This window comes from Athene cunicularia, assembly GCF_003259725.1.
Source record: "Athene cunicularia isolate RWA chromosome Z unlocalized genomic scaffold, athCun1 chrZ_part1, whole genome shotgun sequence".
Taxonomy (NCBI): Eukaryota; Metazoa; Chordata; class Aves; order Strigiformes; family Strigidae; genus Athene; species Athene cunicularia.
Window position 1 is genome coordinate 696,924 of NW_020799142.1, and position 27,773 is coordinate 724,696.

The 27,773-nt window shown below is 36.8% G+C and overlaps 1 protein-coding gene across 2 annotated transcripts in view; it reads left to right on the forward strand.

Annotated features, from left to right (window-relative positions):
* SLCO4C1 (solute carrier organic anion transporter family member 4C1) overlaps positions 1-22,225 on the forward strand; it is a 40,950-nt gene extending 18,725 nt beyond the window's left edge. Inside the window, exons 8-13 of one of the 2 annotated variants that reach the window (XM_026865674.1) lie at positions 1,186-1,381; positions 6,027-6,180; positions 7,555-7,742; positions 9,780-9,844; positions 11,683-11,820; positions 21,994-22,225. In XM_026865674.1, coding sequence (XP_026721475.1) covers positions 1,186-1,381; positions 6,027-6,180; positions 7,555-7,742; positions 9,780-9,844; positions 11,683-11,820; positions 21,994-21,998 — 746 coding nt within the window. In that variant the 3' untranslated portion in view covers positions 21,999-22,225. Of the gene's footprint in view, positions 1-1,185; positions 1,382-6,026; positions 6,181-7,554; positions 7,743-9,779; positions 9,845-11,682; positions 11,821-12,950; positions 13,552-21,993 lie in introns of those variants that run through there. The other variant, XM_026865673.1, reaches the window with a different exon arrangement.
* Positions 22,226-27,773: the final 5,548 nt, after the last annotated feature.

Genomic DNA, 27,773 nt, shown 5'->3' on the forward strand with positions numbered 1-27,773 from the left:
ATGCTTGCAATATGTCAGAAAATATTTCTGGAACATGTCTTGCTAAATTGCTTCGTCTGTATAGTGCTGTGGTATAAGCATATGCTAGCTGAAGTGCTCTTTCTCCAACAGAAATATGTTTGGGAAGGACTTTCTGAATGACTTACTACCCTGTATAATACTAGATAGTACTATTACTATTCAGACATGATTGCTTCAAAACAAAGTTTCTGCAAATTTGACACAGAAATACATTGGAGTATGTGTTCAATTGTTAAACAGTAATCAGCAGTGAAGTGGAAAACTGAATGTTCTTTTTTTTGTCTATGGACCTTGTCTGAATTTCTTTTAATTTGCACTGAATATATTGGCAGTGTTCATCAAATGTACAGCTTTAAAGAAATGTCCCAGCTAATGTTGAAAGCTAGCTGTACCTGAACTAATGTTGAGCTAGCTAGTCTAAGTGTTACTAATGACCATGGTAAATAAATTACCTTTGACTATAGGCATCTGTGGCCTGCGCAGTTCTGCCACTGTACCTGAACTGTCTCTAAAATTAGCTGTCTTGGGTCAGTGCAAGTTATGCTGAATTCTGTGTTGTGTTATAGATTAGCCATATAAAAATGATCAGTTATGTATCTGTAATCCTAATGGTGCAAAGAGGATAAATCTTTATGGACTATGTGCACTATGTCAGCGAAATGATCCACTGATCTAGACTTGTGAAAATCTTTCTGTAGATGCCTTATTGAATCTTGTGCTGTTTCTGATATAATAGTGCTTATGTTCTCTTATTAAAAAGTTCAATAACATAAATGTATGACAAAGAACATGAACATGAGAAAAAAACACTGGAGCAATGAAGGAGAATTTCTATTTTCATGAAGTGGCCTGCTGGCCAGATTCCTGCCCAATATGTAGTAAACTTAAGTAATCTAGTTTTGCTGTGTTGAACTTGGGTTTTGGCAACTCTAAATTATGCTGTCCAGAAGTTGAACTGGAAAGGCTAAAGATAATGTAAGGATAGAATAAATTACTCATGCCAACAGATTCTGGTAGGATGGTTTGAAAATGACATCACATGGACTGCATCTCAAGATACAGGTAACTGTTGTGATTTTACTCAACATAAAATTTCACTCTGAATCGCTTCACTAATTATATCTTGCATTTTTGTGTAATTGCTGGTGTCTTGTTTTCCTCTAGGGCTTGTATTAATTCCAGCAGCAGCAGTAGGCCAAATCATAAGTGGCATCTTGGTTTCCAAGTACAAAATGGATTGCAAAAGCATAATCAAGTTCATGATAAGCACTTGTTCAGCGGCCCTACTATTAAACACAGTGTTTTTATTTGCTAAATGTGGGAATGAAGCTTTTGCAGGTGTCTCTGAAACATATAATGGGTAAATATATTTTAATGAACTTTTGGGTTTGCTGTTAGTATTAAAATAAATAAGCTACATCACAGAATATGAAACTAAAAATGTCATATTTTTCCTTAATGTATGAAACTTAAATGTTTTATGGAACTCTAAAACCTTGTTCTTGGAATCTTTATGTAATAGATGATTAAGAAAATACATTGCCAACAAAATGTTCTGAGCAGAGTGGACCTGATTGACAAAAAAAAAAAAAATCCCAGCTTCTGTAAATGTAGCCATGGTATTGACTGCAGCTAATTTTGTATATCTGTAGAAGTAGCATGTGTTTTATATCTTGTTTTATTAACCAACTCTTGACAATCTGGTCATTTGTTACTGGGAGTCTGCCATGTGCAACAATTTCATGAGAGAGCACCAAGGTGCACTGCAACTTAAACTGATGGCAAATTTTTCCCTAGAAAAATGAAGTAATTATTGTAGCATCACGTTCTAACACACATAGCTTCCATTTACAAAGTAAGCTTTTTTTTTTCTGCTAGAATGGCTGATAGAGGTAGAAATTTAGTACAAAGAGAGCATAGCTCAGTGATCCAGGTTGAAGAATAAAATGGGTGGAGTAACAAGGTTAACTGAAACATAATTCAAAATATTTTTGGCTAACATGTAGGAAAGACTTATCTAAACAATATGTACTTTTCTTTCCCTTAAGCAACACAATTCTCATTCCTAATGAGAATGAAATCTATCACTTATTTTTAGATATTTGTAGTAACTATAGTAATTCTAGGATGAATATTCTTGTTGCTGTGAACAAAGCATAGTCTGGAAACAGTATGGCAGTGGGGAAAGTCAGAAAAATGGAAGTAAAAATGAAGCAAGATGAAAAAATAAATATCTGCAAGGATAAGGATTCTCTATAGAATGGATTTAAAAATATGACAACACTGAATGTGGTCAAATCACCACCATAGGCACTATGTTGTATAAAATGCCTTATTAAGGAAATAACTGTAAGATTATAATGTTTCAGTTCTTGTCATCTTAAATAGTACACATTTCTGTAGCATGAACAGTGTTTAAAAGCAGGAGGAAGGCAACTAGCTTGCCAAAACTGTGCTCTCAAGTGGATGGTTACTCTGTCATGAATTGACAGGTCCAGAGGCAACCCCAGCTGTTTGAGGGTCTGCCAGAGCCAGATGCTGCTGTGCAAAATAACACTAGTAGGCTGGTAGCTAGGGACTGCTAGCTTCCATTTTCCCAAATAGCTCATTTTAGAAAAGGGCTAGGTACCACTATCTTGTGCGAAAGCAGAACCTGTAAGTTATGCTCCGATGCATGAGAAGGCATTTGAACCTAAATAGGATGGAAAGGAGAATCTTTGCACTTTACTGACAGAATAGCATGAAGTGCACCATGAAAATACAGAAGATATGTTGGGAGAGAAATTGGATTTATAGCCCCTAATGCACATGCAAGCTGGTAATACTTCTAGGAAAAAATCATAAACATCTAATCAACCGTTAGGTTATATGGTTTCTTCACTTGATCTTTATGATGTTTTTTGAATTACTTAAAATGAACATATAACAAATAGAAGAATGCAGGAAAATCGTGTCTTACTTACAGAGGCAACTGAGTGCACAAATGTCACAGAATATGAGGGCTACTGATTTTCCTAGGTCCTTTAAGGGAATCGTAACGCAAAGAGTGACGTAAAAGACCGACCAGATATTTCTCAGGTCTCTTTTTTTTATTTCTCAGGTCTCTTTTTTTTATTTCTCAGGTCTCTTTTTTTTATTTCTCAGGTCTCTTTTTTTATTTCTCAGGTCTCTTTTTTTATTTCTCAGGTCTCTTTTTTTATTTCTCAGGTCTCTTTTATGTAAATATGAAAACAGTAGAATAGATAAGCTTAGGTTAACAGGACAGAAATTCACAGGTCTTAAGGACAGTAGTGATTAAAGTAAGTCATCTTCTAGTACTCTAATAGAATAGAAATTTAATGGCATGATACTTTAACCATTCATTTGTATTTCCTTTTCCAGAAGGCATACAAAATGAATAAATCAAATTTCATACACTGTTGACTGGGGAAAAAAAAAATTCATAAAGACCAAGTTACCACTCATTGTGATTCCATCTTTACAATTTGCTATATCAATTGACAGTATATTCAAAGACCAATGTTGACATTCAACACTTAAAACATGGCTCTGCTTTAGTGTCTGAAAAAATGCTAGCTGTAAGATTACATAAGTAGACATTTCAGAACCGTGAAAACTACAATGCGGACTGGTTGTTGAAAGTTTATAGCCCCATATTGATCAAAAGAATCTGTATGTGGCAACTGAATACTGAAGAAGTCATACAGAAAATAGTATGTGAAGTTATCCATATTTTTATACCAGGTCCTACGATAATAAGCAGCTGACAAAAGTTGAATTGATTTTTATCCTAAGTTAAATACAGTTAACTTCTATTTAATAGATTTGTGTAACTTCAGCAGTTATGTAGTTCAGTTGTGCTGAAGACATCTTACCTACAGCAGTTTGGAGTTAAACAGTCGTGAAATAACTCTCAATTCGGTATCCATTATAAAAAATGCTTCAGTTTTATCTAATTCACTGTTACATGTTGGTCTATAGTTTGTTGGATGTGTGACCTGCATCAGAGTAGTTAGTGGCACTGTGCCAGTTCTGAAACTGAAGAAATGAAGGAATAAGCAACTGAAATATGTAGTAGTAGCTTTAACAAATTAATGTTTGTGGAAGAATGGCCAAATGTCTGACTCCTGCTTATGCTGTTGAACAAATCCTTCTGAAAGAATCAATTATGAAAGTTATTAGAGAATTGACTTAAAAATGAATCTGCATCAATTTTATGGAGGCTTTGAAGAAATTCTTCATGGCAATCATTCTCCTGCTATTGAAAAACAGCTTGGAGGTGGGGTGGTGGGGAAAGCTTCTATAAGTGTAGTGCCAGAACTGCATGAGTACAGGGTTACTTTTGAGTTCATATGTTAATGAACAAAGTATATTGTTGGTAGTAACTCTCTTCATTACTCAATTAGGCTTTAAGCAGAACTAACGTGGTTTACTTCATCTAGTAAACACTTCAGAGTATTGTTTTTGTAAAATTCTTTTGCCCAATATTTCCCTGAAAACCTGAAGGAACAGAAATTATCATGATTATTGTAGTTCTGTTCATTCCCACAAGTTGCTGGGACTCCTTATTTTGTTTTGCTTTGAAAGAATACACAACTCACAGAGCTTTTGAAGACCATTTACTGATCTCATCTGCTAGACCTCTTTAGAAAAGTGTTGTTAGAACAAGAAGTTCCATGTCATAAGAACCTATGTACACTGAACTATATTTCTTCTGTATTTTAATGTTTTTCTCTGACCATGTATAACTAAAGTTCAGTCCCTCTTTGTAGGTCAGGGAAGTGAGAGACATTGTCTGCATATGTAAACAGGACAAATCTTGCCACTGAACTCATTAAATACTTCTAGGCTTGACATGTCTTATAGCCTAACAAGGCACTGTATGAATAAACCTATGATTAATGGATTTGCTTATGGTGCACTGTAGTGCTTTAAGCCAGTGCAAACTAACTTTGATTCTTTTATGTAAGAGCTAATGTAACAGTAGGGTTCAACTGTACTATAAGAAAATGAAGTATATAGGTAGTTATGATGTCTCTAATATTCCATGTGCAGTTTGAATTCTATGTAAGTAATCAGCTTAATTCCTAGGTACATTATTTCTCCTCTTAGTATTTGCCACTATCTTAAATTATCTTGAAGAAACCAGCCTTCAGGTAATGACTCTGGAACTTTCAGTTTACAGTATGGTACTTAAACTTATGGTTGTGTCAGTATCTTGGTTTCAGGTGACTGAACTCAGCCTGTGAAGCTTTTTACTTATTAACGCACTACTAGAGAAAAAAACCAAAGGCTGTTTTTATTCTCTGCTGTTATGTCTTAAGAACGTCCACCCACATCCCAAACTGATTTCTTCATACTAATAATATAGTGGGACTACTTCAAATACAACCATACTATGGCCTATAGTGGAATTAAATGCTTAAATTGAGAGTAGTTATAGTAAGCAAGAGTTAGTTTTATTTATATGTCATGACATTTTGAATTTAATATGTGCAGTTGTCTTGGTGCTGGAACAATATACATGTCTCCATAGCAGTGTTAGAAATAGTAAAAATGTAGTGGGTTTGCTACTGTACTTGAATCCAAAACAGGGAAAAAACCTTGGAATATGGTCAGTAGAATAAACAATAACATCTTGTTGCATTTTTTCTTAAAACTGAATTGAACAAATTCAAAAGTGTGGGAGTGAGATGATCTAAGATAAGAATTGGGTTGAGACACAAAATTTCATCACTTGTTTTGTGAATGAAAATTGGAGGAATAATCTATGAAAGAAACAATAGCGCAAAAATAACTTAGAGAATAAATGGGAATATTTTCTAGAGTTATAACTACTAGGAACAGGGCTTATTTTTAAACATTAAGTGCATAAATCACCTGAATTGAATAATTTGGGATTTTTTTTTTTCCCTACAAATGCTGCTGTACTTATTTATGTATCTGCTGTTTTTAAATTACTTTATTAATTTTATAACTTTTATTTATTAACTTTTACCTTTCAGAACAGGCATGCTATATAACTTAACAGCTCCATGCAATGCAAACTGTAGATGTTCACGCTCTATTTACTACCCAGTTTGTGGCAGAGATAAAGTCCAGTACTTTTCTCCCTGTTTTGCAGGATGTGCATCACATCTCTTCAACAACATGAAAAAGGTATTTTATGCTGACATTGCCTTGTTTTGTTCCTGCAAAATGCATTCTCTATCAAAAACATTTTAGTATGTCAGGAAATAGTAGTATTTCTGAATCTAAGTGATAGTTACTACGAGAAAAAGTGGTGTGGATTGGAAGCAAATGTTTAAGTAGGATGAATATTGGTATGTGTCAGAGTCCAATACTCTCTGATCAGGTGCTTTTAGATATTCCATTTGTGGAGGGTGTGTTGTTTAATGTCAGATTTACTTGCCTGATGACAATTTGTCACACAGGATTTCTGATTTAGCAGTGATATAAAATATACTGAAAACACAGTACAAATGTGTTACACTTAGCAAAATACAGCAATTGTAGTACACATTGTGACTGAACTACTAGTGTGATTCCCACTACTGGTCTCTATAACATGCTGACCATCATGATGCTGGACTTCTCCAGTTGTTTGGAAGTCATACATGGATTGCAGCAAGCTCAAATCCATTTCTCTTTTTGAAATTCTGCTAGTTGTCTGGCTTTTTATACTCTGTGTTGGACTGAATCACACTCCCTCCTATGCTAGTGTGGTTAATTTAGGGAGTTTTCACACTCTCTTAATGAACTCGGAGAATATTTAAACAATCAGTTGATCCACTCAGCTGACATAGCAGGTTTTTTTCTGCATAGCTTTCTTTGCAACAGCTGTGGTCACTCACAGCTTTTATTGTTCTTTGAGCTTCATGAGCAAATCATTCTTTCCCATCTTCTCTGAGTCGCCTTCTGTGGTAGGGGTTTTAGTCAGTCACAGTATGTTTCTCACTTCTGGAATGTCATGTTGCAAATGTTACTTCTACTAAACTTTTTAATGCTGAAAATACATTAAACCTGAACATACTTTAAATAGGTATCTACATATTGATAGAAAAAAATCTTGTTTTGAACACGGTATCTTGCCCTTTCTTAATTGTGTACAGTAACTGGTGTTATCTTCACTGATTTGTAATAAGATTGAGTGCAAAAGTTAGCATTTCAAGGCTTACTCTAAAACTTCTGGATATGATGCACTGCATATGGTTTTGCCTATAACTCTAAAATCTTCTTTGGTTTTAAGTTTTTTGTGTTTGTACCTGCAAACTTGCTCCACACAAAATGGGGACTATCACTGTCTTTTTAGATCACAAAACCAAAAATAGCTTTTGCTCAGGTAAGCATGGTCAAGTTCTGCTGAAGCAGTTTTAAAAATGAGGGTTACAGTGTCATGTGATCATCAGGAAATGGACTGTTTCCCGTACTGTGAAGTCAGGCTTTATTCTTCTATTTGGTGTGATGCAGACGCAATTAGTGTCACTTAGTGTCATTCTTAGAGCTAAATTTTGTTTTATAAATTATTTGTAGACTTACCACAACTGTTCCTGTATTCAGAAACTAGAAAGAGAAAATGGTTCAGAAGATTTTCTCTATGAAGCTGTCTCTGGGAAGTGTCCAACACAATGCAAATTTTTACCTTTATTCCTGACCTTCTTCTTTTTTACTGTTGTTTTTACATTTATGGCTGTTACTCCAACGACTGTGGCCATTCTCAGGTATGTTTTTTGGGCTGAGAAATAGGTAGCATTCTTGTGAAAACTCAGATCAGTGAGATAGACTAATTTGTTTTGCTTTGGAATGTGGACTTAAACCAGTGTGGATTTGCTGTAGTAGTACTTTGTGTAGTAAGCAGGCAGTACCTGAAGCAAAGGGTAGTCATACCACTGTTCACTGTCTCTGTAATTACATTTAGCTAGTAGATAGTTTGAATCTATTAAAAAAAATATTACGTACTTGTAGCAAAATCCATATTTTATGAGAGCACTCCTGACTGCTTTAGTCAAAGCAAGAAGGAATAAATGTGTCATGTGATTGCATGAAGAAAATACTCAGCTAGCTTGTATATCAGTAATGCCAGGATTTCAATTTGTACCAAGAAAAGAACAAAATAGAAATCAGTTTGTATGTTAAACCTTTGATTCTTCTCTCAGTTCAGAATTGTCTTGCAAAATTGTAGTCTGTCAAGAATTGTAGACTGCCTTTCGTATGATATTGATGTTGTGTGTACGTATTGATGGTAGTCATTAATATAAAACATAACAGCATATATGTGGCTGTTAATCAGTGGTTTGACTGTCTTTCAAATTGCAGAAACTCATATGCATGAAAACTAGATATTTCTTTGTTTTGAAACATGGTTGTCATGCAAGTAGACCTGTTTTTGTTGAAACTTAACTTGTACCTCTAACACTTCTAGAGAAAAAATGTTTGTGATGCATGGGCATACATGAACTATTCACATGATGCTTTGGGAAAGTGTGGTTGGATACTCCTTTTGCAATTTTCTAGGCAGGGTGTTGGGGGGGGGGAATGACACTGCAACAGTGCTTTGCAGTAGCCTCCTGTTGGTTGGTGTAAATCTGGAATTAATAGCTTGCCATATTAGCATGGAAGCAGAATAATGTGAAGTGTTGCATTATCTTAAAAACTGAGCTGACATAGTTTATTTGATAATTCTAAGCAATAATATCTTGAATTTTGAATCCTTGTACCCTTCAACTGAAATTCTGAAACAGTTTTTATGGAAGACAGAACTGCAGAGCAGTTTAAATGTGCAAAAAATATTTTAAATAGCTAAACATGAAGTAAGTTACTACAGTATATTCAGATATCTTTTCAGCGTGCCTATTCTGTGCAACTTCAAGTGTAAACCCATGTATTTGTGACAGTGTTTTAGTGCTAGAAATAACCACCCATGCTATGCAAAACTCATTCTCCTTCCTCTACTTGCTTTTATGGGTAGGGGGATCTTAACAGTTACTGCTGATAAGTGCTCATCATGGATGTTTTTCTATGACTAATCCTCATAGATACTCCAGAATGAGGGAGTAACTCCTGAATGTTTAAATACTTTTTTGTATTTAATTGCTTCAGTGATATAGTTTATTAAAGAAAACAGTGCTGAAACTAAATTGTATAAATTAGTTCAGTTGTAATTAATCTTTATGGTAGTATCTTTAAGACACTGTCAGGATAAAATGTTTTTTGCTGGAGAAATATCTGAAAGAAATGGGTAGGAGGTAAGGAGGTAAATTCTGCTAGTTATTAAATCAATATATCAATTTACATAGCATAGGCCAGAACTGATTAATTGTAAGATCAGGTACTATATGTCAAGGTTATGGTGAATAAAACTGTGTGCTGTACTGAAGCTTAGTTTCAATTCATGTATTGCTGCTTTAGGAACAGCAGCTCAGAATTACATCCTAGCACAGTCCTTAAAACCTTGGTTGTTCTGTGGAAAGCATGTTCAACAGTATATTTAACAGTATATCAGGGTGTTGCTGGTAAACTAGATTTTTACTTATACTGTTCAACCTAAAATTCTTAGAGCTACTGGGAGTTGCTTCTATCTTTGGTCAAAACACCTCTTGAAGTTGTTTGGTTACTTGTTCTGTATGTTGGATTTCTAAAACCCTTTGCATTTAATAAGTTAAAAGACTGTAATAAGACAAAGCATATTCACGGAGGGACAAAGCAGAGAAATGGAACAGTTTGTTTACTGAGTCGTAAACTGCAAATCTTCTCTACAGGTGTGTGCCAGATAAACAGCGCTCATTTGCTCTTGGAGTACAATCAGTGTTTCTACGACTACTGGGTATGACTTTTTTGTTGAAACACTTGTGTCCGAATAATCCATTTATTGAATGTTTTTTTTAAACTTAATACATTAAGAGGCTTTCAGTGGAACTTGAAGCAGCCTGTCTTTGGCTTATAGATTACACTTGTAATAAGGCAGCTGCCGTCTGGGCTCAAATTCTCTTTAAGTAGGACATTGTGTGCTCAGTTTAGGTTTTCTTGTTATTGGCATGAGCAAAACACAGGTAACAGTCATTCTTTCAGCAAAAGGCACCTGCTGTCACTTCCCTCAGAGGGAAGCCTAATCAAAAAGTTGAGATAAGAAAAAGTGATGTAATGGAAAAACAGCTTCATGCAGTTAACATCTCAAGTTCCAGAAGTGAAAAAAAGGTGACACTGTTTTATATAGTTTTATTCTTATTGGCCATGCCAGTATATTTTAAAATAGATAGCTAAAGTCTCTCTTCTTCTCCCTTCCCTCTCAATTCCTTTGACTGATTTTAGTCTTTATTGACATTGTAGACATTTGTAAATAAATAATTGCTGAGTTTTTATGTAGGAAATCTAGTATTTAAATTCTAAATCTCAGCATCTTCAGGGTCTCAGTAAGACAGTTAAATTACCTTAAATAAAACTTAAAGCTAATTGTAGGTATCTGAACCACTCATTTGAATGTTCTCAGGCATATTTTAAGTCTTGTTTTAGTGTTAGACACTTTTAGAATGGCATATGTAATTCAAGACTGGGTCAAACTCGGTTACTGATTAAATTTTTATGTCACTGCTTAGTACTGCAGCCATTCCCTGCCATTTGAGATCAAGTATCTAGTAGTGTGAGTTCTGCTTTGCTGTATCTATTGAAACTCAAATTAATGTAAGTCATTCTACCATCAAGTATAACAAGAGTAAATATCCTCACAGGTAGAAATTAGTTGGGAGGTAGTGTTAAGTGTTACATAAGGTCTCCTTTGTTTCATTTTACACAAAGTTATGTATGGCAGAGTATTAACTCTTGACCTCACTGTGGAACAGAGAACTTTTTGCACTGCCTGTACTGACTGACTGTAGAAGGCAGCAACTAACAGCGTTACTACCAACAAGATATTTATGCTGTAGACTTGAGGAATCATACATGGTTCCTAGCCAGAAGAGCTGTAGCAATGACATGGCTGCTTGTTAGCTCAAGAACAGTTTAGGCCTTGAGTGGGTTAGATAGACATGCAGTGGTGTACCTGAAGTATTTATTATAGATTTAACTATATCTGGATCCAAAATATTTGTGCTTTATAAAGCAGTGTTGTAATAAAAATCACACAAATGTAATAAATTCTATGCAGGAATAATTTTAAACACTACTAATTTTATGTGAAATTTTTCCTAGAAGCTTGGCTACATCTGATGGAAAAAAAAAATTATAATTGAATATATTAACATAAAATTTTTGTTCTCTGCATATGGAATAAGTTAGTATATATGATATGAGGATGGGGACTTCTTTTACATCAGTTAAAATCCTGCTTCTTTGATTAGCTGTTTTTCCCCCTTATTTTAATCACACTTTTATTTTCCAGTGAAAACTGAGGAAGTTATGAGAAGCTTAAGTCTTTGAACAAACCTCTTGCTTGATAAAATGAGAGCTGCATAGAGAATTAACTGATACTCTATGCATTCTACCTATTAGAGAGCAATGGAAGAGGTACACCTGCTATGTAATATGGGACTTACATTAAAATTTTTAGTGTGTGCCTCTCCTATTTTACTTTCCCCACCTGCTTGGCATTTCACTGTATATGTATTAAGACTAGGTAAGACTTTTCCAAATAGCTCAAACGTTCTAACATGTTACTGTGGTTTTTAGGTACTATTCCTGGACCAATTTTGTTTGGTGTTGCTATAGATAACAGTTGTACTCTGTGGGATATTAATGAATGTAAAACTGAAGGAGCCTGTTGGGTTTATGACAATGAAAGAATGGCTTATCTGCTGATGGGCATAAGTAAGTGACTTCTTCATATTAAGTACATGTACAAGGTAATAGATACTTTGACATTGATTGCTAGATAGGAATTATTCTAAAATAGACCCTCAAACTTGTATTTTTTAGCACCAGTGGGTGCTAAAAAAAAATAAAAATTGTGTAAATCATAAAAAGCAAAATATCATGGAAGGACCAGGGCCACATTAAGTGGATCTTAAAAAAAAAAAAAGTTTTCTAGGTAATTTTTATAACAATAATACAAAACAGTTTTGCTCTTCAGTCTTTCTTCATTGTCACACTTTACTAAATTTTAAGGGATTGGCACACATTTCAGCACATTTCAGTCTTACCTGGCTGGGTCTGCTGGCAGCTTAAGGTCTGAGGAGCTTTCTTCCTCTTGTCATGTTTCATTTCTTTTCCCTAAATTAATACCAAGGTCTTGAAAATGTCTCTGAACACTAGTCAAAAAATGTTCCCAACTTGTTTAACAGTCTCTTCCCTTCAAGCATGAGGTATGCATGTCTGGGGGAGAGAAGGCAGGCTAAGCTTGCAGCTGTGATAATTGCTGTTGTCTTCTGGCAACTGTGAAACTTCCAGTGCATAAACTGAACTGCTAACATCTAATCTTGAAAGTGAAAATGCATGAATCACAACTTCAGGTTTCAGTATCTCATAGGCATATTTATGATACAATCCAATCCCTCCTTTTCCCCCCCACACTTTCCCTCCCAAATTGCACAAACACCATTGTGTACCAGTGTTGAGAAAATGGAACAACTCTTTTAAGGTAGCTGAGGAGAGAATACTTGTATATGGGGAGTTTGAGAGGTAGAGAAAATATTGATGTGATGAAGAACAGTACTGAAACTAGAAATAAGGAAAATTTGCACTTCAGACTAGAATGGGGTGAACGAATACAGAACTAAGTAATGGCAATAGCTGCTGCAAGCAAGAACTGGCAAGCAGGTGAGGGGTCTGAAGTCACCGGGAGACTGCCTTTATCTGCCCTTTGCAATTCATGTAAAATACACTTAAATTCACAGCATCCATTTAAAAGTCTTACAGTGTAACTAACCCCCTGAAACTAAATGATTTTGTCTACTATTGAAGGTGACTGCAACAAGGATTTTTCTATTCTTTGCATTCAGGTGCTGCTTGCAAAATCATCACAATCATCTTTGTGGTCATGGCAGTATGTTTGTATAAACCTCCACCAACAACTGCAGCCCTGTCACAAAAGGATTCAGAAATGGTATCTGCTGTGCACACATAAATCATGGGCAAATCAGGGGCTTTTGAATGAAGCCAGTAAGAATAAGCCCTGTCAAAACACTTGTACATAAGTTCATGTACACCATTACCTATATATCAAATATCATATTCAGTTCTTGAACAACTTAAAATATTTGTGAATGTGTGTAGTGTTATCTAACTTGCTAAACATACTTTTTAGTATCCCATTATGTATATCCAAAAAAATGACATTTAAATTTGCAGTCTAATTTATAACTTAAGTGAAACAAAGTGGAATTCACCAATCAAAAAACCAGGAAAAATGAGCTGAACTGGGCTGACTGCCCCATTTTTCCCTGCTTATAAAGTAATACCTTAGTGAGACTAATGGGAGGAAACAAATAACTTGGTATATTAAAGGGAACTGTGGAAGATTTAAAATGGACTTACTTTATTGTGCACATAATCTGGTTAGTGCCTTAGTTGGGGGTTTTGACTGTAGATACACTTGGGAATATGCAACTTTATTGTGCACATAATCTGGTTAGTGCCTTAGTTGGGGGTTTTGACTGTAGATACACTTGGGAATATGCAAGTATGGATGTATTTTTAAAAATATTTTGGCATAAGTTCACTTTTTTTAGTATTTGTAGAAACTGTATGTAGCTATTATAGGATAGTTGGGTTTGTAACAGCAAAATATTTGTTAATTTAAGTACCTGAGTTTTTATCTTGAATGTATACAGAAAGTTGCTGTCCAGCTGCTTTCTTTAAGCATTGTCAAAATTTTTCTATAAAATTTGAAAATAAAACCTATTTTCTTGTTACTGCTGTGTATGCCATGTAATTTCTAAGTGACTGAGGTCTCGACTTCTCCAAGAAACATAATGCTGAAAGCTAGCAAAGAATATGTATGGAAGCATCAAAAGTAGGAGAATACAGCTTTAGTTGTTCCTTTTGACTTATACACTGCACGATATTAAAACAGTATTTATATAGTAAAAACAGATGTGCTATATAAATTAGCCACTCAGATATAAAATTGTGTTGCCTGATACTGAAATGTCATTCAATATTGTCTGGAAACTTTTAATGAGCAAGTTATCCTCTGCACTTGCTTTACTTCATTAATGTAAACTTCCTTTCTGTTGCACTGGCTATGCATGTTCCTTGTGTAGCAATGTGTGCCTGTTTCATCTGGTTACATGGGCTGTACTCATTGACTAGTAAGATATTTAAACAAGTGAAAGAGCAAAGGATTATGGCATATGGGTTATGTTTAATCTAATTCCTTAAATGCAGCTGTTAAACTAGGTAAATGTTAAGTATACAACTCAGGAAGAGAATCCTCCATAACTGTTTGGAAAGAACTATTGAGGAAATAAAGCAAAATAGACTACACCTCCTGAAAACACTACATGGCTTTTGAGGTAGAGGAGGAAAGGGGCAGAATACAAAAACTGAATTTATTAATTTATTTAGTTGAATGTCTCCTGATAACATAGTTTCCCGATAAATAGGCTTATAGCAAGATGAGTAACTTTCCTTGAAAGAGCTAAATCTTCTCTGAAGTTTGGGAATATGGTCTAAAACTCTGAATTCAGTTTCCAACACTGACATAATTTGTGATGGGTAGAGCAAATCACTTATTCATAGTAAAGACATGCAGTATGGTAGCTAAACTGGTATGCTTGCTTCTCTTGTTCTGACAGGCTGTGAGATCATAGTTTACAGTTTCTGCTGCTTAATGTGATTACACAGATTACAAAACTTGTAGGGCAGAGCAACAGAACGTCCTTTTTCTGAAGAAGTTATCGGCACTCTTGGTTTCACTGGGGTGGTTATTTGGGTGGAGAAAGAGAAGGAAGGAAGTATTGCCATGGTGTAACAATACTGTTAATGCTAAAAGCTGTTGCAATTTATAGTCTAGCCAATGAGTTGTTAAACGTCTCCCTTGCTAGTTTAGGAAGGTATTGTGGTTTAACCACAGCTGGCAACTAAGCAGCACACAGCCACTTTCTCAGTGCCCTCATGGCAGGATAGGGGAGAGAATTGTAAGGAGAGGAGTGAGAAAATTTATGGGTTGAGATAAAGACAGTTTAATCCTATTAAAGCCGGAGCTGTGTGTGCAAGCAAAGCAAACCAAGGAATTTACCATTTACCACTTCCTCTCTCCATCAGGCCTAATAATTACCTGGGGAAGACAAAAAGCTGTAACTCCAACTGTCCCCCCTTCTTCCTCCAGCTTTTTATGATGAGCATGATGTCATACAGTATGAAATATCCCTTTGATCAGTTGGGTTCAGCTGTCCCACTGTCTCCCCTCCCAACTTTTTGTGCATCCCAAGCCTATTTGCTAGTGGGTAGTGTGAGAAGTAGAAAAGGCCCTGACTCTATGTAAGCATTGCACAGCAGTACTGAGAACATCACTGCTTTCAGCACAAATCCTAAATATAGCCCTATACTAGCTACTGTGAAGAAATTAACTCTGTCCCATCCAAAACCAGCACAGAAGGGCAGCACAATAATTAGAAGAGAAACCAAATATTTAGAACTTTTAAGTTTACCCATTTACCTTGCATCATAGTGATGTTAAATTAATAGAACAGTAGATAGCTGAGGGCAGTAGAGAGTGTCAAAGGCTTTACTAAGTAAAGGTAAACATCCCAGACAAGCTGAACAAGAGTGTGTTTGGTATTTGGAATGGGAGGGTGAATTAAAAACTGCCCAAAGGACTGTGCTCAGAGGGTCGAAGCACAAAATCCAGTTCAAGTCAAGTAGTGTTCCACCCCACAGATAACCTCTTAATTAATGACCTGAATCATGAGATAGATTGTGCTCTGAAGGAGTGGCTGATAGACCAAGTGGTGGTGCTGCCATCCAGAGGGACCTTAACAAAATGGAGAAAGGAGCAAACAGGACCTCATGAAGTTCAAGGGGAAGTGCAAAGATCTGCACCCATGGACAAATAACTCGAGGCACCAGTAACATACAGGGGATCACCCAGCTGGAAATTGGGTCTTCAGAGAAGAACAACCCTTGTTGTCCACCATGAACCCAAGGGCCATTGGCAGTAATACACCCTTTCTGCAAAAAGCTGATAGCATCCTGGGATGCATTAGGCAAAGCACTACCAGTAATCTGAGGAAGGTTATCCTTTCCCTGTACTCGGCATTGGTGAGGACAGTAGTTCTATGTCCAGTTCTGTGCTTTCCAGAACAAAAATGTTACAGTCTTACTGGAGGGGGTTTGGTACAGGACTACAAAGATGATTAAGGGACTGGAGTATCTTTCATACTGAGAGAGCTGGGGAAGCTGTCTTCAGCTAGGAGAAGAGAAGGCTCAGGGATCTGAGCCTCGAAGAGGGGGAGGACAGACTGTTCTTATTAATGCCCAACTATCTGGACAAGTGGCAAAGGGCACAAAGTGAAGCACATAAAGTTCTGAACACAAGAAATTTTTTTCTTTAACTGTGAAGGTGGTCGAATGTTGGAACTCAGATTGCCTGAGAAGCTGTGGAGTCACCATTCTTGGAGATGTTTAAAACTTGACTGGACACAATACTGAATATTCTGGCTGAACTTTCTTGAGCAGGGAGGTTGAACTAGATGATCTCGAGCAGTCCATTCCAACATAAATGGATGTTTTTCTGTGAAATGCTCTTCAGTGTGGCCTTTGTCCCATTCACCATATGATGTGTAACTTCTATATGAATTCTTGCAAGGGAAGACCTATCTGTTCCTGTGCAGTGTCCTTTTGTTTCTTTTTATGGGTTTTGTTGTTGGTTTTGTTGTTTGTTTGTTTGTTTTTAGTTTATTTATTTTGGTTTGGTTTTAATATCAGTTTCTATCTCACATTGAAAAATATTTAGCAGCTAGTACTGTGTGTATGTCTCTGTAGGTGATATAGTGCTGATAACAGTATTGAAAAGGCAGAGGTTTTCAACACTTTCTTCTCCTCTGTCTTTACCAGTGCTGTGGGGCCCAAGGCCTTGGCAGCAAAAATCCAGGTTGATGCAAACACACACCCACCATCAGAAGGAAGAGTCAGTATGTGAACCTTTACAGGAGCTTGACCCCTACAAATTGATGGGCCCTGATATTGTCCACTCAAGGGTGTTAAGAAAGCCTGCTGATGTAACTGCAAGGCGATTCTTCATAATGTTTGAGAAGTTGTGGAGATCAGGGGATGTCCCAGAAGACTGGAAGAAAGCTAATGTCACCCCCACCTATGGGAAGAGCTTAAAAGAAGATCCAGGAAATTACAGGCCCATCAATCTTAATTTAAAGTCTGGGAAAGTTATGGAATGCATCCTCCTGGGGTCCATCACAAATCAAACGATGTACATGATTGGGAAAAGCCAGCATGGATTCACCAAGGGCAAATCCCTCTTGACAAACATGAGAGCCTTATATGACAAAGTAGCCTCATCAGTTGATGTGGGGCAAGTAGTGGACATTGTCTAGCTGGAGTATTTTAGGTCTTTCGATGTGATTTTCCAAAGCCTCCTCCTAGAGAGACTGATGAATTACCAAAGAATGGTGGTAAATAGCTCTTTTGCAAACTGCCAACCTGTCACAAGTTGGGTTCTTTAAGGACCCATTGGGCCCAGTGTTGTTTAATGTCTTTAGAAGTGATCTAGATGATGGGATCAAGTGTACCCTGATGAAGTTTGGTGATGATACCAAACTGAGTGGGAAAGTGGATACTTTAGAAGGGAGAGCCACTCTGCAGGTATCCTGAGGTATCCAGATCTGGGTAGGCTGGAAGAGTGGGCTAATAAGAACCTTATGAAGTTCAACAAGGACAAGTGCAAGGTCTGGCAGCTGGGAAAACATAATTCAGGACTGCAGCACAGAGTGGGATCTACCTGGGTGGAGACCAGCTCTGTGGAAAGGGACCTGGCAGTCCAGATGGACAAGAAGCTCAATATGAGTGAACAGTGTGCTGCAGCAGCAAAGAAAGCCACCAGAATGCTGGATTGCATCAGCAAGGGCATCTCTAGCAGAGATAAAGAAGTCATTATCCCATTCTACTCAGCACTTCTCAGGCCACACCTAGAATACTGGGTTCAGTTTTGGTTGCCACTATACAAAACAGATGTGGACAAGCTGGAGAGGTTCCAGAGGAGGGCCACGAAGATGATCAAAACTTGTCATATGAGGAAAGACTGAGAGAATTGGTTTTGTTCAGCCTTGAGAAGGCTTAGGGGAGTCCTTACCACCATGTTCTATTACTTAAAGATGTACTTAAGTACTTAAAGTACTTTAAGGCTACAAAGAAGAGGAGACTCCTTTTTTATAATGGAAAAGACAAGGGGTAGTAGGTACAAGTTACTCCTGGGGAGACTCTGGCTTGACGCAAGAGGAAAATTTTTCACAACAAGAACAATCAGCCACCAGAATAGTCTGCCCAGGGAAGTGGTGAATTCCCCAACACTGGACACTTTAAGATTCAGCTGGACAAGGTGCTGGGCCATCTTGTCTGGACCATGCTTTTGCCTAGACAGGTTGGAATTTAGAGTGTTTAGAGTGCTTAGACTGCTAAATTCATGGAGTCATATCTTTGAGGTGGTATTAACTACCACAGATTTGGGGTTCAAGAAGAATCTCAAGTACTGTCCAAAATAAATATAGCTTAAAACTTTTTGAAATTTGCATTTTCTAACTAGCACAAAACCCTAGTGCATATGAGGCTGTCCAACTAAACATTGCAATTAATCAAAAGTTTTAATTAATCTGTGAATCAGAAGTAAGCTAAATATAATACCCTATATGGCTAGCACAAATAGTCTCCAAGAATTTGATGGAGCATCTGATCATCAGATCTGTAGGATTCCAGGAATTTTACAAGGGAGTGACAGTAATTAGCTGTTACATTTGAGACTAAACCTCTGATCTAAACTTTCTTTGTTGTTTTGTGTTCTTTTATCTTAAATTCAAGATTGCATTTTTCTCGGTTCTGCAGAGGAAGGATGATGATAAGGTAATCTCAAGCCTTGTTTAGAGAGTGGAAGCTGGAGCCCCTGTTAGAATAAGCTTTATTTGTATTTGAGCACTTCTCCAAAGTGAATAGCTTAAACACCAAAATTTACTGCAATGGCAAGAGAACATTCTTCCTGTTTTCATGAATACCGGGAAAGAGGAAAATCTGAATTTTAGTTTGCATGTGGCTACCATACATATCAGTACTTAAATATGTAAGGTATTTTTTATACATAACTTGCTTGCAGAGTCTCTTTGCACTTGTTTAGAGGTATCTAAAAAAAATGACCTGAAATATTTTGGTTGTAAACAGAGTAGTCTGAAGTACATCTACTAATATATTATGGACAGAAACATGGGAAATGGGAATGCTGCAGCTTGCTAGCTGTTTTTACATATTTGAAGTTCAGTTGCTGGCCATTACTGAGGTGGTGACAGGAGGCCTTGCACTGCTTCCTGGCCTAAAACTTTACGTTAAAGGTAGATCAGGTGTAAGTGAATGCAATAAAATTACTGGAAAAGCATCTTTCAGGTCTGAAAGTCTTCAAAATGGTTGTGGGTTGAGTAGTATTTCTGTTTGGGAATGAATGAGTGTGAAATACTTCTGTAATCTTTTGTTATAGTAGCAGAACATACAGTTGTAATTTATCACTGGGGAGGTTGGTGGGTTTTTTGGTTTTATTGTTTGTTTGTTTGATTTTTGCCAGCAGATGGCTCAATTTCTGCTAACAAAAGTCAGATTTTTATTTTTTTTTTTTGAGGGGAGGAGGTTGGAACATAGTGGGTCATTAGAATACAGAGTAGAAAATACTCAGATTTTACAAAAATATTTTGCTAATGGAAGTGTGACTGGTGTCTTTTGTCTGTTTGATCTCTGTTTTTGCAGTGGCAGTGACTTCTGGTAAATACATGAATATGCCTGTTTATATCTCTTTATATGATGTGTATATGCAGCACTCTATGCAACTCTGGTTTTGTATGGGTTATGTTTCTTTTTCCCCAGACAAATTGCTAGGCAACAAAGGTCAATGTTAGATTAGAGAAACTTTACAAAAATATGGAAGGAGACAATCTAATATCTCAGTAATAAGTGATGCAAAAGAGCTGGAATACATTATTTGTTGTGCTGCTCCCATGGCAAACATACTCAGAAGAGTGAGTCTGCTATGCAGAGGAGTCTTAGGAATTTGGGCTACCTACTCCTGTGTGCGCATTTCAAAGTCTGTATAACGTGAGTGCTGGTAACTGGTTATAAAACACCCAGTCCTTTCCAGTCTACAGAATACCTTAGTAAATGCACAAAATGGAAGTCCCAGAGGCGCATATAACATTTTCTCTGACCATTATTTAAGCATCATATTGAATATTTTTGTTTTTAGCATGAATTTGAGCTCTTGAGCAGAAGTGAAATATAAACGAGGAAAATAAAATCCAAGCTGCGTATGGAGATTGTCATTCCCTCCGAAGTATTCAGGAAATTCTGATAATGTCTGGGCTGACTTGAGACCTGTTTTGCCCCCAGTATTTTGCTCTGAGATTGTCTTTAAAGGAAAAATGTGAGGAAATATTTAACTTGTTTGGAAATAAAAACAAAATCATAAACTAGGGTCAATTGGTCTGAAAATAGTGAATGTTTTGCTATTTATTTAAGGGGAATCAGGGTGCTTAGACAAATTGCAAGACAGTTGTTTAATATTTTATGTACTTACCATCTATACATCTGGACGAAGTTGGTGTCACAAAATTGAAAGGATTTGTTAACCTATAAACCTTGTAAGAAATGACTCAGCTATGACAGCAATGCAAGCTGTAGAGATAAAATTACTGCTTTTCAGAAGATTTTTTTCCTACCTAGACATCTTTTGAAAATGTCTCAGTTGTCATGTTTTAATTGGCTAGATGTAGAGGTTGGTTTCATAGATTAGAAAAAACTTACCGATTAATGCAAATATGCGACTCCACCTTTGAGCTTTGCTTTTCTCAGGCATCTGTTGCCTTTCCTTCAAATGGCAAACTGTCAGGCTACTGATAATGGAGGCTCTAAACCACTGAAGTAATTACCTGCAGTAAGTGAACTGAAGCAGTTCCAGCAAGATATTGGCAAATAAACATAATAAACCAGCTATAACAGGAGACATGAAATGAAACAAAATGAGGTCTGAAAATGTGATAAATGGAAAGAAATTAATACAGGAGATAAAGAAGATTACATTGCTATTGTATTTAATTCTAGTCAATGTGAACAATCTTCATGTGAAATGCTTTGTAAATCAGTTATTTGTGCCTACGGGAGCACAAGGATATGCAGTGGTTGATTGCACAGGGACATAACCTCCTAGAAACAAACCCTGTAAACAAATCTGGTACTGTGTGCACATTACAATATGTGGTAGGATAGCTAGAAGAAAAAAGATATATTATATGCAATTTAAAGAAGTTTAACATTTGGATGTTGTAAAAATATTTTACCCTATTGTAAGGCTGTGTCTTTCATATGCACATGATAGTCTAATTTTTGTGATTTTTGCTTACGAGACATATACCAATGTTTCCTTTCCAGCTAGCTGCGTTTGATTTTTATCAACATTCTCTTGAATGCAGCTCTGCTTTTCTTTGTGCGCCCCATCATTTGAAACAACACTGCAGTGAGGAATCTCTTTATACTTTACCAAAGAAAACAAGATAAATGTGACTTATTCTTGTCAGTTCCCCTCTTCCTTAAGATTTTCTCCATGACCTCCTTGAGAATTTTTTGGCTGTGAGTGAATCTATATAAAATTTAACAGACACAGAAGACACAAATATGTGAAACTGCCAGAAAAGTTCATCAAACTTCATCAAAAGAAAGTTACAACTCAGCCATCTGCCTTTTGTTTTGTTTTGTTTTGTTTTGTTTTGTTTTGTTTTGTTTTGTTTTGTTTTGTTTTGTTTTGTTTTGTTTTGTTTGTTTTGTTTTGTTTTGTTTTTTCCCCAGCTTGAGGTTAGCCAAGAGATTGCATGTAGATCTGGAGGAGTAAGTACTGCTCATAGATGCCCAGTCAGACAGCACTGGGAAGGCTGGGAGCTGTGCTGAAGATGTAGGACAAGTACACAGGAAAACAGACTTAGCTGATCCAAGCTCATGGATCAGCTTCTTTCTAGCTGTAAACCCCTTTGTTTTCCTCTCACTTAGGTATAGTTTTTGTTTACTTTCTTTTGATCATATACCTCTCAGCTCTTGCTCTGTTTCCCCAGAGACTTTTAAAAAGTTACCCTGTAAAAAGCAACTTTATTCTTTCAAAGTTATTCCATAAGAAGTGGATAACAAAATCAAGTTTTCTGGTTTAAAACTGCAGTAACCAATACTGAAAGTAATCCAGGCAATTATATTTAAAAATCTTCAACATAACACAAATTTCAGATTCAATTATTTTAATTCAAACAGGGCTCTAACTTCATACCAGTATCATTTTTACTATTATTTAGCACTCACTACAGAAAAACTGTCTCTTGCACACCCTGTTCACTGGAATAGGTTGAAAAGGTCTTGCCTAGTGTTTTGATCCTACCATTCTGTCTGCAAATATTTAACTTCAATCATGTGAGTACTTCCCTCCAATTATCCATAGATTTCAAGCTGAGCGGATGCATAAATATTTATAAGGAATGGGATATAAGCAACTCTGAGCTACTGAGTCAGTGGCTTCTACCACAAAATGCTTTTCTCATCATGTTCATGCCTTTAGAAAAACATGCTGTCATTTAAAGCACAAGGCTCATAGGAAAGAAAAAGCTATTAAAAACAATTGCTAAAGCAGTTAGCTGTTACTAATTCAGTTCCTATGTAAGTCAGTCTTTTTTACTTTATGGATCTTCCTGCATTTGTCAGTAGGACTTATTGCAACTTTTGGGGGTATTTCTGTTTTCTCAAATACTTGAGCTGTTATGGGAAGTCTACTTCAGAGTCTTTTTTGCAGTTAGAATGTTTTTATTGGTATATTACAAAAAAACATTCTTGTTTTCTTACCTCCTTCATTAATGAGTTGAAGTATATTGGACATTTTTTGAATACTGAAGCTACAGTCCAGGAAATAGTTAAATAGATTTTTTTTTTTTTTAGCTTTTTCTTTATTTTTCAAAAATTTGAGGCCATGTATGTGAGGAGAACTAACAAGTGCCTCAGGTTTGCTAAGTTTAAAAATTACCCAAGTCTAATGAAATTGTCCTCCTTTTTAAGAGTGAGAATCAGGCATTAAGGCATTGAAAACAACTAAGTGTTTTAGCCCAATAAAGTCTAAGAACCTACTCAAGAGATTTTTGTCTGTTGTTACTTGGTCTCCCATGCAAACTTTGAAGTGCTTTACACAGTTGCCAGTGATCAGTCCTCAAACTAACTGGAGAGAGATTGACTAATTCAATGAAAGTTTTCCTGTGTTATGTATCAGTGCATTATTTTTTTTGGTTGTTGTTTCAAGGATTGCAAATTGCGAAAAATGTTGAGATTATGTGTGAAAAGCAAACAATATATGTTTTCTGGGGTTGCCTGCATTAGAGTCAAACAACTCAGTGTTAAGTGGTCTACTGGAGAAAAAAAGTGCTATCCAAACATGCTGTGTAAAAAACCTTCAGAGTCCAACATTCAAGAACCAGAATACTAAGCAGGTAAGGTGGGCAAGAATTTAGGCAATCAGTACTAGATGCTAAGTATTTTGATTTTCTTTTTTTTCCCCTTTGAATTTGTACAGTTTTCATGATGTGCTAAAGATGTACTTGATTTAAAGTAATTTTAATGCTTTTGTAAGTCAAGTCAGAATCATGCTGTTCAAAATGAATTGCTATAAAGGATGCATTTGGGATGATACAGATGTGTGGAATGCACAATGCTGTTATATAACAATTCAACTTACTAATAGCCTGATTGAGCTTTGCATTCCTTTGTATTCTTTGCTGTGTACAGTTGTGTGGTGTTATTTTTCTGGTTTAGGTTTTTTGGTTTGGGGATTTTTTTTTTTTTTTTTTTTTTTTGCAGTAGTGCTTGTAGCAGGTAAGATGGTTATTACTGGCAGCTGCATGGAGAAAATAACTGCTTTTTTTCCCTTCCCATTTTAATAAAAGTAACAAATATAAAAATGCTTGGGACAGCATGGGGACTTCTAACTAGAATTTATGTGAAACTCAAAAATCATAATGAGCGGCTGCTATGATCGTATGAAATATTTATGGAGATACCACTGCTGGACCGAAAATTTATCATGTGATGGGGTGGTTTGATGTGCATGTTGGAAGCTGACTAGCTACAGAGCAACAGTTTGTTGACAATAAAATGTGATGGAAATCAGTTTGGACTGGATAGAATTTGATCCATTAGAACATCTGTCCCAAAAGTTAGAAGTAAGACTTATTTGTGTTAGATACGTACAGAAGCTACATAAATAACAGAGAGCTGGAAACACATAGATAAGGTTTAGGACATTATTACTTAGTCCATGAAAATAGAAGTTGTTCGAGAATAGAATATGAACCAATCAAGAGGTATATTCCCAGGATAATCTAATGTAATAAACAGAGAAAAAAAAAATCATATTTCAGTTAAGTGTTTTTTATATTTAACTAACTTTGTTCTAGTGGTGTTTCCTGCTCAGCTAGAATAATCTATTACATGCTATTTATTAACAAAGATTATTGTATCATGAAGTCAATTTCAAGAAAAATGTTAGAAAACAGAGGTAGAATTGCTGCAGGCATAAATCTGGGGAAAAAAAAAGTGCAATATTTTGAGTGGATATTCTGTGTAGTACCTTGCAAACATGTAATTGCGTATTAACCTGCTTTTTGGAACTTACTCTTCAATTTCATTGTTTGGGGGAGCTTTGCATTTTGTGCATTGTTTTGTGATGATAATAAGTGCCATTCAACATAATTATCTCTTGTGTACATAATTGGCAATATTAAAGTTGGTATGGGCACAGTGATTGTATTTTTCTAAAGAATTAACAAACTAAACTAGACTGATAGCAGTAATCTAAAGATTTCTTCCATTTGTTGGTTTGTGTAGTTTGTTTATATATAGACAGTCTCTGCAAATACCGTGGTTTTTAAATCATCATCAGAATCAGCTGACCTGGGCTCAATAGTGCTCAATGCTGTCACTATGTGCTCTGTGGAGAAAGTGTGAATTTTTTTTTAATGCACACAGTGAATAGGCTATAGTATCTCATTTTTAAGACTGTATTCTTTGAATAGGTTCAGACTTACTTCAAGTGGCTTTTCTTTTGCCTGTGAACTGTAATGGTTTGCATGGGTTGCTTGGTACATTCATTATTCATTTTGTTGTCCTTTACTTTCATATTGAAATGAATAAAGCAGAAGGTGATGGTTACTAGTTTTAACTTGTAACTTTTTCACATTATTTGTGGCAGACAAAATATTTTCCTTTTATTTCCATTTTAAAATTTGATTTACAAAGTAGTAATATCTGACACGTTCTGTATGGAATTAGAAATGAGGAGCATCCATTACATTTTGATGTAAATATGCAAAACTGTTAGAAAGATGTGCTGATTAGGTTTATTAGTATTTGCCTGAACAATAATGTCCTTTTAGCATACTATATAACATCGATTGTAGGTGGTAAGAGAACATAATTAGGAGGCCAGCTTATTACATATTTTAACATGAGCATTGCTAGAAGGAACCATATATTCCTTCACAAGTTCTATTTTTACTATTTTACTACTGTATTTTTTACATAATATTGAAGTTAAGTTTTAGAGAAAACAGCAAATCTTTCAGAATGTCAGGTACTTAGCATATTTAAGCTCTTGGGACAACAGATGGAAAACTTATCTTTTATTAAATTGTAGCTCTTAAAAATGTGACTTTGAGCACTGTAAATATATGCTAAACATTAAAATAAATCTGCTGGTGAAAGGCTACAAACACCTTTTATAGTATACTATACCTTTTTGTATTCAGAGCTGTATCCCATTAAAATGATTGTGAGATTGCAATAATAGGCCGTAAGGTGACAAGAAAGTAGGTAGGTGTTTGTGCCATGCTCAAAACACTGAATTGAGCCACTCCATCTTTTATGTGCATAGGTTGGGTTTTTTGCCCCTTAGGTCCTCCCTCTTATATCTTTATAATCTCCTGATTATATCTTCAGGATACTGCAAATGTAATAAGATTAGTCGACTGTCTAGAACAACCTTTGGATACTATGGAAGTATTTTTATTGGGTGTTGGGCTTTACTGTGAAAGAATGTGATTATAGAACTGGGTTACAGAAATGAGCTAGGGTATGGTCTTGGTTGTAATGTGTTTTTTCTAACCAAGTTCATTAATGGCTATCTTCATTCATGGGTGATTTAAGCCATCCCATACAGGATAACTTTATACCTTTGAATGCAGACCAGTTCATAGTATCTGCATTTTACAGTAGATAATGCTGTGCTTCCACATCACAGGACAAAGTTAGAGATTCTACAAGAAACGCAGAAAGGACTATCCAGGAAAATATAGACCTGTCAGTCTGACCACGGTGTCAGGGAAGGTGATGGAGCAGATCATCTCGAGTGCCATTAAAAGTCGTATAATGGGCAACCAGAGGGTCAGGCCTAGTCAGCATGGGTTTATGAAAGGCAGGTCCTGCTTGACAAACCTGATCTCCTTCTACAACAGGGCGACCTGATTATTGGATGAGAGAAATGCTGTGGATGTTGTCGACCTTGACTTCAGTAAGGCCTTTGACACTGTTTCCCACAGCATTCTCCTGCTGAAACTGGCTGCTCGTGGGTTGGATGGGCACATGCTTTGCTGGGTAAAAAACTGTCTGGATGGCCGGGCCCAAAGAGTTGTGGTGAATGGAGTTAAATCCAGTTGGCGGTCGGTTACGAGTGGTGTCCACCAGGGCTCGGTTTTGGGGCCACTCCTGTTTAACATCTTTATTGATGATCTAGACAAGGGGATCAAGTGCACCCTCAGTCAGTTTGCAGATGACCCCAAGTTGGGTGGGAGTGTTGATCTGCTCGAGGGTAGGGAGGCTCTGCAGAGAGACCTGGACAGGCTGGAGCCATGGGCTGAGGCCAACTGCAGGAGTTTCCATAAGGCCAAATGCCGGGGGCTGCCCTTGGGCCACAACAACCCCAAAGGCTTGGGGAGGAGTGGCTGGAGAGCTGCCAGTCAGAGAGGGACCTGGGGGTGTTGATTGACAGCCGGCTGAACAGGAGCCAGCAGTGTGCCCAGGGGGCCAAGAAGGCCAATGGCATCCTGGCTTGTGTCAGCAATAGCGTGGCCAGCAGGGACAGGGAAGGGATCTTACCCCTGTACTCGGCGCTGGTGAGGCTGATTCCTGTGTTCAGTTTTGGACTCCTCACTACAAAAAGGACATTGAATGACTCGAGTGTGTCCAGAGAAGGGCAACGAAGCTGGTGCAGGGTCTGGAGCACAGGTCATACGAGGAGCAGCTGAGGGATCTGGGGGTGTTTAGTCTGGAGAAGAGGAGGCTGAGGGGAGACCTCATCGCCCTCTACAGCTGCCTGAAAGGAGGTTGCAGAGAGCTGGGGATGAGTCTTTTAAAAGAAGTTACAAGGGATAGGACAAGGGTTAACGGCCTCAACTTGCACCAGGGAAGGTTTAGACTGGATATTAGGAAGCATTTTTTTCCAGAACAGGTTGTTAGGTGTTGGAATGGGCTGCCCAGGGGAGTGGTGGAGTCCCCATCCCTGGATGTGTTTAAGAGTCGGGTTGACGTAGCGCTGAGGGATATGGTGTATT